The sequence below is a fragment of the Psammomys obesus genome, unplaced genomic scaffold (genome assembly GCF_907164565.1).
Source record: "Psammomys obesus unplaced genomic scaffold, mPsaObe1.curated_primary_1811, whole genome shotgun sequence".
In the NCBI taxonomy this organism is placed as follows: domain Eukaryota; kingdom Metazoa; phylum Chordata; class Mammalia; order Rodentia; family Muridae; genus Psammomys; species Psammomys obesus.
Genome location: NW_026590503.1, coordinates 3,470,517 through 3,488,302, shown reverse-complemented (window position 1 = coordinate 3,488,302; position 17,786 = coordinate 3,470,517). Strand labels below are relative to the sequence as shown.

General features: G+C 48.1%; 1 protein-coding gene across 2 annotated transcripts in view; it reads left to right on the top strand.

The window, feature by feature from the left end:
* Window positions 1–10,116: 10,116 nt before the first annotated feature.
* Vipr2 (vasoactive intestinal peptide receptor 2) overlaps window positions 10,117–17,786 on the top strand; it is a 70,521-nt gene continuing 62,851 nt past the window's right edge. For both annotated transcript variants that reach the window (XM_055607573.1, XM_055607574.1), the window contains exons 1-2: window positions 10,117–10,325; window positions 13,013–13,112. In XM_055607573.1, coding sequence (XP_055463548.1) covers window positions 10,278–10,325; window positions 13,013–13,112 — 148 coding nt within the window. In that variant the 5' untranslated portion in view covers window positions 10,117–10,277. The remainder of the gene's footprint in view (window positions 10,326–13,012; window positions 13,113–17,786) is intronic.

The window sequence follows — 17,786 nt, the reverse complement described above, 5'->3', positions numbered from 1 at the left end:
ATTATAGATGATACAGAAATAAATGTCAGTGAACTGTAAAAAAAAAAAAAAAAGAATGAAACTCAAGTCAGCACAGCTCATCCAGTGCTTGTCAAAGCTTCTAGAGTCTGATGCCAAGTGGTTTATTTTTCATATATTTAAACAGTGAAACTCTGGGGGATGGGGGGAGTTTCCACATGACAGTTGTCACCACAAAGCTTTAGGCATGGCTGCATTGAAACTCCTTTCCAAAGCGCATTTCTTTAGCAAAGCTCTTGTGATTTTTCCCCCCACAAGAATTGCTTCTGTTGATGAGATGCAGTGCTCAGTGCTGTTGGATTTTGATGAGAGCTGACTTTACAGAATATCAAAGATTACCAGGTGTTAACATGTCCATTCATGGCCTCTCCGTTGGAAAATGGTGTCAGTTTCTTCCATTGAAGAAAAGAACAGTAGCTCTGCTTCCTCTAGCGCTTACCTAAGAACTCATGCCTCTGCAAACAATGCTAGCAACCAGGATAGAAACGATCCTCGATCCTCGTGGCATTTTGTCAAAGAATGTGGCTGCTTTCTGCTCTCTTAGAAACTGGCTGAGACTAAGTTGAAAGGTGTTGATTTAATCTCCTCTGAAGAGACAATTTCAAGACAACCTGATATTGATTCCAATGTGTGGTTACTAGTTATCACTATTATGCAGGTCTGCAGGGAAAAAGAGCAAACAGGGCAAAAAGAAATACAAAATGTACAGTTTGGAATGTAAAAGAACAACTGAAAAGTAAATGTTGAAGGCAAGGCTTTGCTGAAGGAAGTAAGAGGAGATCTGATGTGAACTATAGTAAAGCAAGAAATCGCAAGCGAGACTCCTCACAGCTAAGCCTCCAGCTTGTAAGTAGGAGGGCCTGGGGATTCTCCACTCAAGAAGAGCAACCCCGGAGGAGAGCAGACAGGCTCCACTCAGAAAGCACAAGCTCACAGGCCAGCAGAAGCCTTGTGGTCCTGGCTTGAGAGACATGAAGGATACAGGCGTAAAAGGGTTGTGGAATCATCCTCTCTGGAACCACTAAGGACAGGAGAATACCTTCACGAATTTCCCCAAGAGGCCAAAGCTTGAAGGTGTAAAAGTGAATGTTGGGGTTGGGGTTAGTGTTAGGGACTAGAATTAGGGGTTACGGTTAATGGTTAGGGTAGGGTTACAGTGTTAGGGTGGGTTAGAGTTAGGGTTATTGTTAGGGTCAGGGGTTAGTGCTAGGGTTTATATTTGCATGTCTATAAATATATTTGTGTGTACGTGTGTATGTTTACATATGTGCATGTGTCTGTGTATATATGCACATTTATGTGTACACATGTATATTTCTATGTACATGTGTGTATTGTCATGTTTGTGTGTATGTATATAACTATAATTGTATGTGTACAAGTGTATGTTTATGTGTGTACATGTATATATTTATGTATCTGTGTACATTTATATTTATGTGTATGCACGTCTGTTTATGTATGTGTACGTGTGATTTATGTGTGTACATGTGTATATTTTTGGGTGTGTGTGTTTATGTGGATGTGTGTGCTTGTGTATATTTATCTGTGTACACGTCTATATTTTGTCCTCCTATTGACAATCTAGTGTCCTCCTGTCCAATGGGAACCTCACAGCCAGCTCTGAGAAAGAACACAACATCATGCCAATCCTTTTCTGTACTGGAGAAACTCTTTTGGTCTTTGACTCCGGCCCAGGGATTTCTCCAACAGCTGTAATAGAGCAGAGTAGATTCTACTTGAGTGAAGTCATGCTTTTCTTCCTGTCTCATTGCCCTTAGCATAAACCCTCTGGCTCCATCACGTTGCGACAAATGACAGTACTTCCTACTTCTAAGACACCATTTCTTTATCCACTCACCTGTCAATAGGCGTGTGGATAGTTTTCACCGTTGGCCTGGACTATGCAGCAGCTAACATGGGACTCTGTTTCAAACAAGGTGGTGGTCACCTGAAGTTGTTCTGTGACCTCCACATGTATGTCCACACTCACATACAAGAACACATACACCATTACACAATACACACAAAAAAGAAAGAGTGGCGATAACATTGTCTGAAATACCTGAAAATTATCTCAATTTCATTTTACTTTTAAACACTATTTGAAATGATCCCCTGGCCCTGGCTGGTGAGCCAGGTACCTGAGTTGGAGAAGGAACCTATGGTCTCCCTAAAAAAGGAGACTAGAGGAGGGAGGGGTGACACTTTCTTTAAGCGATATATTGACTTTAAGTTTTGTGGTGTTTACTTGTCCTCGAACCCATGTCAATAAATGCCTGAAAATCCCCAAGTCTGTTAAAAAGAATTGCAAGCATGAAGCACTGGAGTAACAGACCCTGTTGCCCAGAGAACAGTCCTCCCTTCATGCCGTGTGAAGCTATTTCCTTGTGGCACAAAGACGCGAGGCTTGAAAGTGCTGAGAAATGATGAATATGGAACGAGTAGACACATGCACGTCCAGCTACACATTCCACAACACAGAGGAACATCACGGCACACACACAGCACAACACACATCACAGTACATGCACACACACACACACACACACACACTTCCAGCTACACATACCACATATATAATACATGTTTCACTCTAGACACACATCCTACTAGCTACACACTTATACATATACCCTGTTACACAGAGACACCTGTGCCACACCAGCTACAAACGCATAATACACTTTACACCAACCACACAAACACACCCACCACACCAGCTACACCCAGCACAACTCACAAAGACATGTGTAAACACACACGAACCTCACTAACTGCCTACATACCATACCACACACAAAGCCACACACACAGCCACCAGCTGCACACACAAACACATGTGCCACTCCATACAGACATATCACCATACCAGCTACGCATGCATATATGCACACATCACCAGACACACACAAACATGTAGCACACCAGCTACCTACACATACGCCTGGAGAGTCCTAGGTGAATGGCAGCGTCCCTGTCCTGAGAGCTTAGCCGTGTCAAACTCAGCTGTTTTGAGCTTCTGTGTTTGGGCCTACCATTGCTACTCAGTATCTGTGAATGATCACTGATCTGTGTGGTCGCTCTCTTGGTGCAGCACCTTCTCATTCCCTGGGGGGGGGTGGGGGGGGACACACAGACGCTCTAGTGGAGCATCTTGGATGTCATAGCTCCAGGATTTGGAGAGCTAGTTATCCACATCGCCCCTGTTCACATCTGGTGGACATTTTCCCCAGAAAACGCTGCCTGTAATTTACAAGGCCCGAAACCTTGTCCCTCGTTCTGGTTTCACACATATCATGCTGCCCTGGTGCTGGGAGGAAGGCAGATTCTAACCGTAGCTGGCGTAGGTCCTGGCCTCTCTGCGTAGACTCTTAGGAAGGATGGCGGTGCTCCTCTAGCCCTGCCGCCAGGCAGGAAGTGCCTTCCGTGCCCCTCCCGGGCTCCACTCTCAGTGACCCTGTTTCCATCTACACTGGGCATCCCCTGCTGGGCTGAAAGATAGTGTGAGGCAGACGTTGTCCACTGAGGGGCAGTGCTCCCCTGGCCAGAACACAGCCTCAGGAAGCACCCTTGAGAAGGGCCAGGTGGGAAGATTACACACCGCCGCAGGGCATTTCGTGGAGGGAGCTGCGGGGGTGAAGGGCAGGACACATCCACCCAGTCCTGATTGTCAGCACCTGGGACACATGGACATGCGTATGCCTAGGTGCTGCCCAAGCACACACGAGTGACTGTCGCTCAGGGACTCCAGCGTGCGAGCCTTCAACGCAGGCGTAGGCACGTGAAGGTTTGCTGCGCAGAATGACTTGTGAAGCAGTCGGTGGGTTAGGGGGAGAGGCATCCAGCCATGCATTTTAAACTAAGAACATTGTCACTGGGAATGAGACAGGGCCAGGGCTCCGCGCCTGGAGCCGGGGCAGCAAGGCTGTGGCCTCCACGTGCAGCTCTCCTCCACTGAAGGGGGAAGGGAGAGGGGCTCCTTGCCTGCGCAGCAGCTTCCCTTGCTCCGCATGCCCCAGGTTGTCCTGGCTGGTGAGTCACAAGACCGCGTGTTTACGTTTCCTTCCGACTTTGATTAAAATATCACCTTTAAGAAAGCATTTCACGAGAAGCGTAAGAAAATGGAAGGATTAATTCTCCTCCTGTCTTGCAGCACCAGGGGTGGAACCAAAGGCTTTGCGAACTCCAGACGTGTACTCACATTGACTCCCAGCCCTGCATACTTCCTTATTCAAACAGAATGTAACACGGCGTCACGTAAAGTCCACACTGGCCTCGGGGCTTTTTAATTTCATTTACTGAACTGTTTATAGCCTGAACTTGAGGGCTTGCTCCAAACGGATTCATCCTTTGATGTTTTTCACACTTTGATAATGAAACAAATTATGACTAAAACAAGATCTTTTTCTTCCACTAGAAAAACAGGGTGGGCAGTATCTGGTGGACGAGTACAGGCTGCTGTGCTGGGAGGCCCCTCGGGGACACCTCCTCTGCACTGGTGTCCTCGTCTGTCCTGGAGTGGAGGAAGAACTTAGCACCTTTGGACTCTGATTCCAAATTCAATCCTTTTTCTTTGAAGAAGAAAACATCAACCACCTGGAGAAAAGTCACTTCCCGGCGACAAATGCCCTCTGTTCCCTTGGCTTGCTGGGGGCGTCATTTAAAGGACGCTCAGCATCGGCCAGGCATCTAAGCCATAAGAACCAGAGGCATCCTCTGGCAAATGCAGGAGTCTTCTGCTGCTGTCACAGGTCCCCAGGGGCTCTTCCTTGAGCTTTATTCGTGCGTGAGAATGCCCAGATGTTGTGTGGTCTCCATGAGCTCTAAACCCAATGAAGCTATGAGGACCCAGAGACCATGATAAAATCACCCATAAGCCCTGGTCACGAAAGTCATTATGAAGTCATACTCAGATCAGGGGCTGTCATACATGCTTTCTCTTAGATGGAGAAACAAATTGTTTTCCTGATAAACTCCCTATAGACAATGTAGAAAAACAGAAACAAAAACAAACAAAAAATCATATTTGGATCATAGCACCTGAGTTTTGCTTTTTAGCTCCCTCTTCTGGTTTCCCTTTGTTTGTTTGTTTGTTTTTGTTTTGTTCCATTCTTCCTTAGCCATGCTTGCTAACCCACCATTTTGGCCCAGAAGGCAACATCACTGTGTGAGGGCAAACAGAGCTTTAGGTGACTGCTGTGGAGAGAAAAACAGGTCAAAGCAATCAGCCTAGGGTCCTGATAGGTAGAGCAAAGGAAATTTCTGAGCAGAAATGTGGGCAGCCTAGGCCAGCCACCCCTCCTGCTCTTCAGTTACAGAGCATCGCAGTGAAGCTCTTGGCTGTAATCTCCGCTCAGAAGACCTGGTGCTAAAGCACAAAGTTATCTTACTATCTGTCCATCTAACTGGCCAGTTTAGCTTATTAGAGCAGAGCCGCAAGAAAGCATGTTTACTTTCCCTGTGACACGTGTGCATTCTGGGGTACTGTCCTCAGCAGACAGCACACTCCTGAAGAACAAGCACAGGCTGTGTTTACATGGCCAAAGCATCCAGAACACATGTGGTGCTGGGTAATGTTTGCTTTTGATTGAATGATCATCTATCCAGGGAGCTGAGACAATGCTTCTAGTTAACACTCCACCACTATCGCCATAGCCAAGCTCCATCGGTTCCTTGGGGACTGGGAAATAAAGGTAGGTCACAGGCTGCCGGCAAATTTGCAAACTCATGGTGGCCTGTGAACCTGGAACAGTACAACAGCTCTGTGAAAATCAGCACATGTCAAATGGCAAAAAGCAGAGCTGCCATGGCCCTCTAATGGCTTCACCCATGTTGGCTTCTTGATACACTTGATTTTCAAGTGTAAAACATAGCTATATGGCTAGACATATGACACATGCTTATAATCCCACTGCTGAGGAGACAGAGAAAGAAAGATGAAAAACTCACGGTTGGGCTTAGCTAATGTAGGATGTAGTGTGAGGTCAACCAAACTACATGAGACCATCTTAAAAAGCAAACACAAGCATTGACAATAACAAAAGAGCCCACACTGTATGAAAGGGGCCGTTTGATGGCCCAGAGGTTGGAGAAGGAGCCCCAGGATTCTGAAATTCTCTGGATCTTCATGAAGAGTATGCCTCTGCTGGCATGTGTGTAGGGAGAACTTAGCACTAAGAATTATGCCATTTATTCTGCATAACTCAGGCTTTAGCTTCAAATTTTGAAGAGCAAAGCTATTCTTTTTAGAACAAACAGTTACGCAATTGAGTTGAACCTGAACCAGAGCTCATGAGCTCAGATCTGGCTACAAGAGGTGGCTGTAGAGGGATGCAGCCAAGGCCCACCGCTACCTCACCTACCCCTGATCCTTGGAGTTCAAGCTGTCTTCCCCTCTATTGATTTGAGAAAAGAAGTTACCATCTGCTATTTTTTCAACCAAGACTTCTCACTGGTGGGTTATAGGAACTTAAAAACTGAGTTTGGCTTTCCAGTGTCTCTCACACTCGTTTTAACCTTCTTCTCATGAAGGCATCAGAGTTTCTTGTTCCACGTACAGGAAGTTATCTGTGTCATTGGAAATGGAATGCCCCTGAGTTTTACTTAAAAAAACACCAGTAAAAAGATGGAGAATAAAATTTTCTATTTTCACTCAACATGGCACGGATGTGATGCTGAGTGTCAGTACTCGCTGTAGTAGATTAAGGAAAATGCAGACAGCTGGTAAGCATCGCACCTGCATTTGTAATTGGGTGTTTTGGGTAAGAGATTGAGCCTAGAGCTAAATGGGACACCCACTATCAGTCTGTGGTATCATCAGTTAGCTGGTGCTCAAATGGGTCGGAAATGCAAAGAAGAGATGAATTCTTGCTTTCGCTTCAGATCAGCATCCCCTCTCTTGGGCATCAGAACTCCAGGTTCTTGAAAATTTGGACTCTGGAATCTACCAGCTCTTGATCCTTTGCTGTGGGTAGGAACTGAACCATCTACTTCGTTGGATCTGAGGCCTTCAGACCTAGATGGAGCCGTGAGACCAGCTTTCCCACTTCTGCAGCAAGTAGGCAGCTTCTTGTGGGGCTTCTCGGCCTCCATACTCAGGTGATGCAAAGCCCTAGAGGATCTTCCTTTCTCTGTTCTTGGTTCTGCCCCCCTGGAGAACCCTGACATGCAGGGAAGAGCACCCTCGGAATCTGCAAAGGTGTTTGTGCTCAACACTCGTGCATGACTAGCTTAACAGCAAGCTCAGTATAAAAAGAAAGTACAAGAAAAAGTTAAAATGGAAGAAGACCTATTTCTACAGGTACTATGAGTTGCTCCTCTCCTAGAAGAACTGAACCCGAGGTATGGGAGGGTTAGACCTCACAGCGAGGTAGACAGCCATGAGAACAGGCTCCACTCATTGACTTTCTCTGTAAAAACAGGCACAAAGGCGTGCCTTTCAATTTGTGCAATGAAGTATAAAGTTGTTTCCTCATCTCCAGCTTTGACAGAATATTAGGTGATACTCTCATACGTTTTCATTTTACATTTTAAAGACTCATAACCAACAAGAAATGCATATAAAGCTTACATTTTAAGAGGATTTTAGTTTGCTTTGCAGGATATTAAAGGAGTCAGGATGAGCCATCAACCTGTCATCTGACATGGTTTGCAAAGGAGAAGGCTTGCCCTTTACAAATCAGCCATGTGCTGTTTTCCTTCCGTGCACATAAGGTGCAGAAACCTGTGGCTGAAACCCCTAATGGGCTATGTGTCTCAAAACCATCTCCTCCAGGCGCAGCAAATAGATTCAGTTTATGTACTCCCTGAAATTGCTCCCCTCGTTACAGGGTGGTGCCACAAAAAGCACAGAGAATGAATTTCATTTGTAGATGGAAGACAAACAGAGCTGAAACAATCACTTTCATTCTTTCCTGTTGTTGAAGATTTTCTGTTGAACACAAAGCCCTTGTAGATAAGAAAGAAGCAGCACCTTCTGAGCGAGAGTCTGCAGGTGTTAGTGGCTGTCATCTGTCATTTCCTGAGGATCCTCTTTTTATGTGTTCATATAGGCTTCTAACCACTGAATCAGCTCCACGAGAGTGCTAGCTGAGCATGGAGGATCTGAACTCCCAGCTTTGGTCCTCATGACTGAGATTAAACTTCACTGGTGAAAGGAAAAGGAAATCAGTGACCCCACACCAGGAGGGTTAACTAAAATGGTGTATGAAGGGCCCTGCCCCATATGCTATTTTGGGGTGTAAGAAGCCTCTGTGATAATGAGGACTGAAACCCTAACCCTAACCCTTAGTCTGGAATCCAGAGCAGTCCCTGAAGTGGGAGGTGTCAGGAAACTGCCCAAGAGGATGTCCTTGTGGAAGGGATGGATTGCCCAAATATCAGTAGGTAGAGATGGTGAGCGGGAGAGGTCAGAGCAAAGTCTGGGGTGTGCTGGAGAGCACAGCCTAAGGCTGAGACTCAGATTCAGATCCGTGCTGTGAACAGTGTAAGGGCTCATTGCAGACCCAAGCAAACTCACCCATAGGCACAAGGGAGCCTCTCTCTCTCTCTCTCTCTGAGGGTAGCTTGGAAGGAAGAATGGAAAGACCTAGAAAGACAGAGCAAACTCTCAGTGACAAATCCAGTCCCATCTTTCATTAGCAGTGGGTCTTCAGACAAAGTTGGAGCAGTAGGCTGGGGAGCTGCTGTTCTTTCTGCCGACAAGCCAACTGCTGTAGACAGCAACGACCCTGCTCCCTGTGTGTCAGGGGCGCCTGCTTTTGCTTTCTGAGCTGCCACAAGTGCTGACCACTGCATGCCACATGCCCCAGGCCACCTCCTTCTAAAGTTCTAAGGAACCATGACCTCTGCTAGCGCCCAGTCTCTTTGGGACCATCACTCCTCTAGGAATCCCCCAGGAAGGGCAAGCCCCTCTCGTTTCCCCCCGCTGTATCTCGCCATTTTTAGAACTATCACTTTGCGCCGTCATATGTTCCATGGCTGTGGAGAAGAGCCCCGGCGACTCGCCTGATTTTAACACCCATGCAGGTGTTAGCATGCAGGCACTCACAACTACACCTGTGTATCAGCTCTCCTGACTCTCACCGGACCCTCTGGGGTGGCAGCGGTCCTTGTTGTGACTTACACAATGCAGGTGGATCAGACTCACTGGCTGAACAGTGGTGTTTGTGGACAGTCAGAGCCCACGCTCCCTGGCCCCAGCCTGCAGACCTAGCGTCCAGACCTTCTCTCTGTAAGATTCCCCGGTGGTCAGACACTGACAGATGTACAGATGATGGAAGGACGGCAGAGGAGAGACAGAGTCCTGGGTCCCCAGGTCCACGGAGCAATGGTGTCACAGAGCACATCTTGAACTCAGTGAGGAGAAGGCTAATGGCCAGATAGACACCCGGAAGTGTGTAGGGTTCACTCTCTACTGCTTTTAGTCTCTGGTGACTGTCTGCTCTTCCCTAGGCTGGCCTGTCAAGAGCCAAGCTGCAGCCGAGAAGTGGCAGTGTCCCCGCAGGCCTGGTGTCTAGAGGGCCCACACATGTAACACAGGAGGATCTGGGGAGGCACTTTTGGCACCGATGGGCAGACCCGCTTTGCCTTGAAGTCCCTGATCCCTGGTGGTCTTGGGTTCTCCAGGGGAAAACAATAGAGCTTTCTTCTTTCTCCGTACTCATGCCAGTGCAGCCCCTACCACGATCCAGTCCAGCCGCTTTGCTGCCTGCGTTTCCTCCTGGAGCTGCTTGCGGGTTTTGCATTTGCATGGGAAGTTACTTCCTGGTGCTGCCGCCTTGCCGCTCAAGTTCCCTAACCTGGGGTTAGAGGATGCCCTTCTTGACATGAACATCTGCTTCCCTGAGCCTCCAGCCCTCCGAAGACACGGGCAAGGCAGCCTCAGAGGAGGGAGGCAGTGCTGCGCGCTTAGCAGGGGGGCCGGCAGAAAGAGGCGCGGGAGAGCAGGGCTGACAAGGGAAGTACCCCGGCCAGAAGGGGCTCGGGGTGAGGCCCGGGGCTCAGCACTGAGGGGAGGAGCTGGGGTGGAGGGAGGAAAGCCTGGACGCAGATCTGGTGGACCGAGTGCCAGGGAGAGGCTCTGCAGAAAGAAGGGGCGCGAGGCGGGGACTGGGCGAGGGGCGGGGCCGGGACTCGCAGCCTGGAAGCCGCGAGGGCGTTAGGCGCGAGACGGAGGAAATCTGCGCTGGGAGGCCCGGAGCTGGGGCCGGAGCTGCTGAGGACGCCGAGGAGCGGGGAGGCGCGCCGAGCCCAAGATGAGAGCATCGGTGGTGCTGACCTGCTACTGCTGCCTGCTGGTGCGGGTGAGTGAGCCCGCGCCCCCTTCCCGAGGAGGTGCGCCCTGCAGTGGACCGCGGGACTCACCTCCGAGTGCCAGCACCAGCACCAGCGGGCGGAGCGTGGGGCCAGCAGCAGAAGGCACCGGACCCCGGACCCCCACTGAAGCCTTACCTAAGCCAGGCTCGCTGGGCTCATGGGCACTTTGCCTATTCCTCCCGCTATCAGAAGTGGGGCCCAGGTTCTCCTCAACACTCCCTCCCCGGGGTGGGGGGGACGAGACGATCTGGGTCCTGGTCAGACAGTGCGCCTGGAGTTGGGGACACTCCTAGCACCCTGCAAGAAGAGTGGCTGCTGCTGGAGCCACCTGCTCTGGCTTCGCTTCTGAGGGCAAGTGCAGTTGCTCTGTGGTTAAATATTTCTCTTTCCATCTCCTGGTCCTGTGTTTGTTTAGTATGTGACAGAGGGAACGTGGTGTGACTAAGAAAGTTTCCTTTTGGAAATAGTTTTTTTGTTTGTTTGTTTGTTTGTTTTCCTAAAAGAGTAAAGGAACCCCTGAACTGAAGTTTGCAACATGGGTTGCATTGGTTTTCTGTAGTTCTCTCGAGCTCAAACCTTTATTCGGAACCCCTTTTTTAAGAAAGAAAAGAAGGGCTTGAGCCTTATTTCTTGCTCCGCCTCCCCGCCCCCTGCTCTGAGCACTGTGTCCCTGTGGCGCACAAGGTTTCCACACTTACATCTAGGCCTCCTGGCTGAGGAAGCCAACCAAGTTGAGCGTGTGCACCAAGAGGGGAGGGGCTGTTCAAGGAAATCCATCCGTCATTGTTGATGAAATTTCAGTCTTCTGGAGCGCGTCCTCTCCGCCCCCGGGGGCAGCTGAGGGAAGCTTCGCAGGGACGGTGCTGCAGCCTCCGGACTCCCTTCACTTGAACCTTTCAGATGTCCCAAATTTCTCATTGTTCCCCGTGTTCCGGGAATGTCAGAGATGACAGTGCTTTAGTACTTTATCATTTCATCAGTTCTGAAATTGAGATCAATGAGTTGCTGCTTGACATCAGGGTCTCTTAATGAGATGGTGAAACCAAGGCATCTTGGGTGATCTTTAAGTGAAATGAATGAGTCTTGTCCTTTGATTGGGTTAGGAAAATATATTTATTGGTGGAATGCTGGCCTATATCAAACACAGATAGCCATACCTAAATAAGCATGATTCCTTTTCATTGCTTGAAAAAAAAATTTTTTTTTTTTTTGTTAAGACAGGGAGAAACAAAGAGGAAAAAAACTAAACTAAAAGACAAGTAATGAGAGCAAGTGCTCCATAGGCAGCCCAGCCTAGGAGGTCAGGAGGTCGTTGTAAGAACAGGGATCAGCAAATGCTGACTTCCTGGACTGACATCTCACAGTGCTCTCTTCACCCTCTTGTTGGTACACAGCTTCTGCAGCATCTAAGGACCCTGTGAGAGCTCTACCAGAAATGCCCCATGGCTCCCTGGAATCAGATGTGTTTCTCTCAGCTCTGCCTCTACCATGGAATCCCCCCCCTTTTTTTCAGTTAAATTTATTTATTTTTTATTTTTAATTAAATTTTTATTTTTTATATATTATAGTTTATTCATTTTGTATCCCAGCTGTAACCCCTTCCCTTGTTCCCTCCCAACTCCACCCTCCCTCCCTCATCTTCTCCCATGCCCCTCTCCAAGTCCACTGATAGCAGAGGTCCTCCTCCTCTTCCATCTGACCCTAGCTTATCAGGTCTGATCAGGACTGGTTGCATTGTCCTCCTCTGTGGCCTGGCAAGGCTGCTCCCCACTCAGGGGGAGGTGATCAAAGAGCCAGCCAATAAGTTCACGTCAGAGACAAACCCCAATCCCCTTACTAGGGAACCCACTTGGATACTGAGCTGCCAGGGGCTACATCTGACCATGAATGGTTCTTGGATGGAGTATCAGTCTCAGAAAAGACCCCTATGTCCAGATTTTTTTGCTTCTATTTCTCTCCTTGTAGAGTTCCTGTCCTCTCCAGGTCTTACTATCTCCCTGTTCTTTCCTAAGATTCGCTGCACTCTGCCCAAAGCTTGGCTATGAGTCTCAGCATCTGCTTTGATATACTGCTGGGTAGAGTCTTTCAGAGGCCCTCAGTGGTAGGCTCCTGTCCTGCTTCCTGTTCTATCCTTCCTCCAGTCTCTCTCTCTTTTTTTTTTTTTTAAACAAGGTGCTTACCACCAAACACAATGATAATGTTACCTACAGGGCTAAGCGTTTGAATGTGTCTTGAAGCTTGTGAAAGTTCACTTAAGCTGTTCTCACTCTAGGGTGAGCACAGAGCATCTATGCACAGCCCGCAGTGGCTAAAAGTTGCCCTGCTTTACTTTAGCAAACCGCAGACTACAATTTCGGGAGCTCTTGCGGCCTGAGAGGTTTGCGTTTTTAAAGGCCTGTTGCTCTTAAGTTAGCAATAACAACTTACGCTATACAGTGCCAGTTAATTTTTTTGCTCAGAGAAAGTACTCTACTGAATTTTATGTTTGTTTCACAAAATAAATGGTGAAGTTTTTCTTTTTTCTAATAACCATACCAGAAAAACAAAAATAACTATTTTAAAATTAATTTCAGCTTGAAAAGGCTGTAACTGTGAGACACTGGATCTTCCTGCAGATGTTTGCTTAACCCCTGCTGTGTAATTTTTAGTTACTTTGCTTCTTTAACTTGGACAGGTGAACAGCATCCATCCAGAATGTCGGTTTCATCTGGAAATACAGGAAGAAGAGACAAAATGTGCAGAGCTTCTAAGCAGCCAGCCAGAAAAGCACAGAGGTGGGTTTGGGGACTAGGTCGGGGCTGGGGTGGAAAGCCCAGCTGTTGACACTTCTCAGCTCCCTCCCTAATTGGGGGCTCAGAGGTCACCGGCGCCATAGAGACAGATCCGCTTGCACAGTTTTGGTTGGCCACAAGCAAAACTCGTGTAGCCTGGTGACAGTGGGTATTTCACCAAGCCTTTTAAGAGAAAATGTCAGTTATTAACACCAACAGTTCCCGTGACTTGATGAGGCCGGTTACTAACATAATGCTATGGCTCTGTGGTGTTCTGCACAGACAGCTCTGGTTCCCAGAGAGTAACAGCACATATCTGAATTCTTGGCTTTAAAATATCACCTATCCTTGATGTTGGTTCAGCTAAGAATGATAAAAACTTGTCAGAAGCAAACAGGAAAATGGGATTTCAGTTTTCTGAAGATATAGTTCTTATAAATACCATGATTTTGTTGAGTTTTTCCTCTGAGTACAACAAAAGTTTTCTGAAACACCAGGCCTTTGATGTATGCCTCTTCCATGTTCACAACCCCAAAGGACCCTGGGTACCAACCCAGGAGACATCAGCAACACAACCTTTGTCGTGGGTCTCTCTGCTCAGTGATCATGAGTACAACCTCTTCAAGAAGAAAACTGAAAGCTAGGCGATGTTGTTCCAATAGCCTGGTTTTGTTAGAGGCCTCGGGTCCTAGACTCCACTCTGAACCTGTTACCTAACAAAGCAGCTACAGCCACATCACTAATGTGAAACATTAATGTGCTTGTGAGCACATTAAAACAAGTTAAAAATAAAAACACGTCAGCCTGGTGTGTTGGCACACACCCATAATGCCAACGCTCAGAGAGGCAGAGGCAGGTGGATCTCTGTGAGTTCGCAGCCAGCCTGGTCTACAAAGTCCAAGACAGCCAAGGCTGCACAAAGAAACCCAGGCTCAAAAAACTTCAAAATACAAAAATGAATATAAACAAGTGAGATTAATCTTAATAAGATATTTTATATTAACCTAAATTATCTAATTATAATTTTGACTTATAAACAATAAATTATTGTTTCTTTATTCTTTCTTTGCATTAAGTTTTATAACATAGTGAACTTTAAATGTTATTAGCACTTAACTTTTGGAACACTTTTCAAGCCTCCAGAACCACAAACTGGCCAGTGGCTACCACACTAGGCAGAAAGGCTGTGAATAGCCACTTTTTCCCTGCCTGTCTGCCTGCCTGCCTGTCTGCCTGCCTGCCTGCCTGCCTTCCTGCCTGACTGCCTGCCTGTCTGCCTGCCTGCCTGCCTGCCTGCCTTCCTGCCTGCCTGCCTTCCTGCCTGCCTGCCTGTCTGCCTGCCTGCCTTCGTGCCTGCCTTCCTGCCTGCATGCCTGCCTGCCTTCCTGCCTGTCTGCCTGCTTTCCTGCCTGCCTGCCTTCCTGCCTGCCTGTCTGCCTGCCTGCCTGCCTGCCTGCCTGCCTGCCTGCCTGCCTCAGATCCCTGTTTCCTCATCTGAGAGTGAAGGCTCTGGCTCCAGGCTTCTTTTAAAGACCTGTGATTTTACAGCACACCTGTAGTTCTGAAGACCACATCCCCCACATTGTCTAGTTGATCTCAGTTCATAGATGCAAACACAGTTAATAAGTGTCAATACATGTGTCCCTGTGAAGGGCTGTCACTGAAGAACTGACTCCAGTGGGCAACAGATGAGAGAGATAGGTCAGCTTGTGGCCACTGAGGCTGGCTCTACTCTGTAAAAATTCAGAGTTCAGGAAAACAATCCGGTGGCAAAGGCTCTCACACACAGGCACAGGCACATACACAGGTACACTCACACACACACAACTCCAACAAAAACAATGAAAACAATAGCAAGAAGAAGAAAAGGAGGAGGAGAAAGATTAGATCTGTTAGAGCTGCGTCTGGTGAGGTGGCTTAGTGGTTAACAGCACTGGCTGGGTTCCCAGCACCCACAGCACCCAAACATTGGTAACCACGATCCCAAGGGATCCAGTGCCCTCGTTAAGACTCCACAGGCTTCTGCAGATATGTAGTGCCCACACATACTCGCAGGCAAACACTCGTGCACATTAAATAGAAATCAATCTTTTTTTTAATAATACAATTAAAATAAGACTTTTATGGGAGCAAGGCAGACCTCTGTGGCCAGTGATGATTAGAGCTGATAGCTGAGCTGCTAGGCTGGGTGGCTTGCTCAAAGACAGCACCCCGAGACAAGCTTCCTGGGTTGTTCCCAGAAGGCAACCTGTGTGAAAAGCAGAGGTGGCGCCTGTGAAAACTGCTCGGCTTTCCTCTGTGCTTGACCGGCATGGCCAGGTGGATGGGGTCTGTGGGATTTCTCCCTAGTTTGACATACAGACAGACCTCACCGGTTTTCTTGCAAGGACAGTTGCCTGCTTGGATGTATGTTGAGGGCTCCTATTTTCAGTATCAGCTTACAGGAAAAAAAATAAATAAATGTGTCTGATTCATCCACCTTTCTACTTTGCAAGAACTGTTTGGTCACCAGCCAGCCACCCTCAGGAGAGCAGAGCTGACCATCAGAGCAGCCACTGTGCAGCTCCCAGAAGAGGCAGTCCGTGTCTGCTCTCTAAAGTATGCAGGGCTCCAATGCCAAGAATATAAATAGCAGTAGGCTACCAGGATGAAGATGCTGCGGGCAATGGGAGCCAGAGGCTGTGCAGGGCCAGAGCTGAGGGAGCGTGTCTTGTGGGACAAGGCCATAGGACACATCCTCATGAAGTCACAAGTGACACTGTTGAGTTCTTGGCCTCTGTGAGAGCCGACCTCATATTCCGTAGCAGTGTGGAACTCGTGTAAAAGAACTTCAGAAATTAGAAACAAAGCAGCTTCAATGCTGTCAAAATAATTTCCACAGCCCTAATGTGGCACTCTCCCACTTTACTACATGAAGAATCAAGAAAATAAAATGAAAAGATGTAAAAGGTCCATATAGAACCAATGTCAATTCTTAGGGAAAGATTAAGGACTCAAAAAGCTGTGGAGGTCTGTGGAGTCCTGTAAGTTAACTTTGATTCATTGCTCAGACAAATGTAATCTTGGCAGTCTGTGGGTGAGGGGCCTGCGTCACAGGTGGTTGAGAGCGTCCTCCAGGACGTCAGGATAGCAACCTTCCTGTGGCTCCACATCACCTCATGCCCACATCTACAGCCACTGCAGGGCCTGGCAGAACAAAAGTTAGACTGGCATGCCTTGGCAACTACCTCCCTGAAAAACAAGGTGGTGCGCCAACGGAAGTGTGACGGTTCCGGTCAGCTTAGAGCCAGGGAAAGGAAGGTTTGCTTTAAACAAAAACTGGTGGACTCCTTGGAGGACTGTGAAGGCTTGCCCCCTGCTGGCAAGCAGCCTGACTGACAGTAGCCATCCTCAGGTTCATCATAACAGCAGATGGGAAATGTTGGGCCAGAGACAGGCGCCCCTGCTTCTCCCACAGTTCATAGCTTCATACTCTCTAGGGTCCCTGTACAACTTAAACGGCTCTCAGGGACAAGGCCATGCATCCAGGCCATAGCCCCACCCTAGGAAATCCCCAGTATCCACATCAGGTCCTCAGAATCCTGTCAGCCAGTTAAGGATCCAAAGGAGTGTGCCTTCCTTGCCAGACTTCGTAGAGGAGCAGTCTGTCACCCAGAGCTGTTTGCATCTGACGGTCTCAGAAGAGAAGTGAACAATCCTGGAGTCTCCTCAGAAGGCGTGCATGAAAGGGCTCAGCAGCTCACACCAGAGAACTCTTAGCAAACTGAGACACTTTCTTCTGCTTATCCAGGTGTGGTGTGCAGGCACCAGTGACCACGTCACACTGACCATCAATTAGGCCTCCTCCCCTCTTGTTCTTAAGAGATAGGAAGAGAGCACATTTTGTTCCTGCTTTATCTCCCAAATCGTACACCATGCCTTTAAAAATATTTGGGCTAGCTTTTGCTCAAGGAATTAATGAACATTTTTAGATCAGAAAAAAGTGTTAGGAATTCGTGACTGTGCACACAGAGTAAAGCAGCTAAAGTGTGACAGGGAGAAGCATGTCCATGTCCGCCCTCCCTTGCCCTGAGAGACTGGCAGTGCCAGTGCCCGGTGCCCTCCAAAGCCAACTCTGCATGTGCTTGTCCTGGTCTGTGTCTTGATCTTTCTCTCTTTTGTTTTGGAGACCATGTCTGCTCTATATTCTCCTTCACATTTATATAGTATCTGCTACATTCCTTTGGTTCCTTCCAGCCATTGAACTTTTAGAGGGTGACAATATTTTGCTATTAGAAATGATGTCCTAATGTTCTTAGGAATGAAATATCTCACCTGCATTTGACTGCAAGACACTAATCATGAGACTGAGTCAGCTTCTTGTGACCTAGTAAAGAACCGGGCTCGTGTGGTGCAGCCCTTCTTACGTGGAGAGGACTAGAGCATGAGGGGAAAGCTTGAAGCAGGAGGAAAAGCAGTGTGTATTTCCACCAGGTGCTGAGGTCCAGGGAGGGCGCGTCCCAGGCCGTGATGGTGAACAGGCACTGCAGGGCGGCAGTGCGGAGGGGCCTGGGGCTTGCTACCAAACGCCAGGACCCTCAGGGTGAGGACACTGAGTCCAGACAGGGGGCTTGGTAGGCCTCCGACCCTCTACCTCTGCTGGTTCCGCATCCTCTGTTAGGAACAGAGCAGCATTTT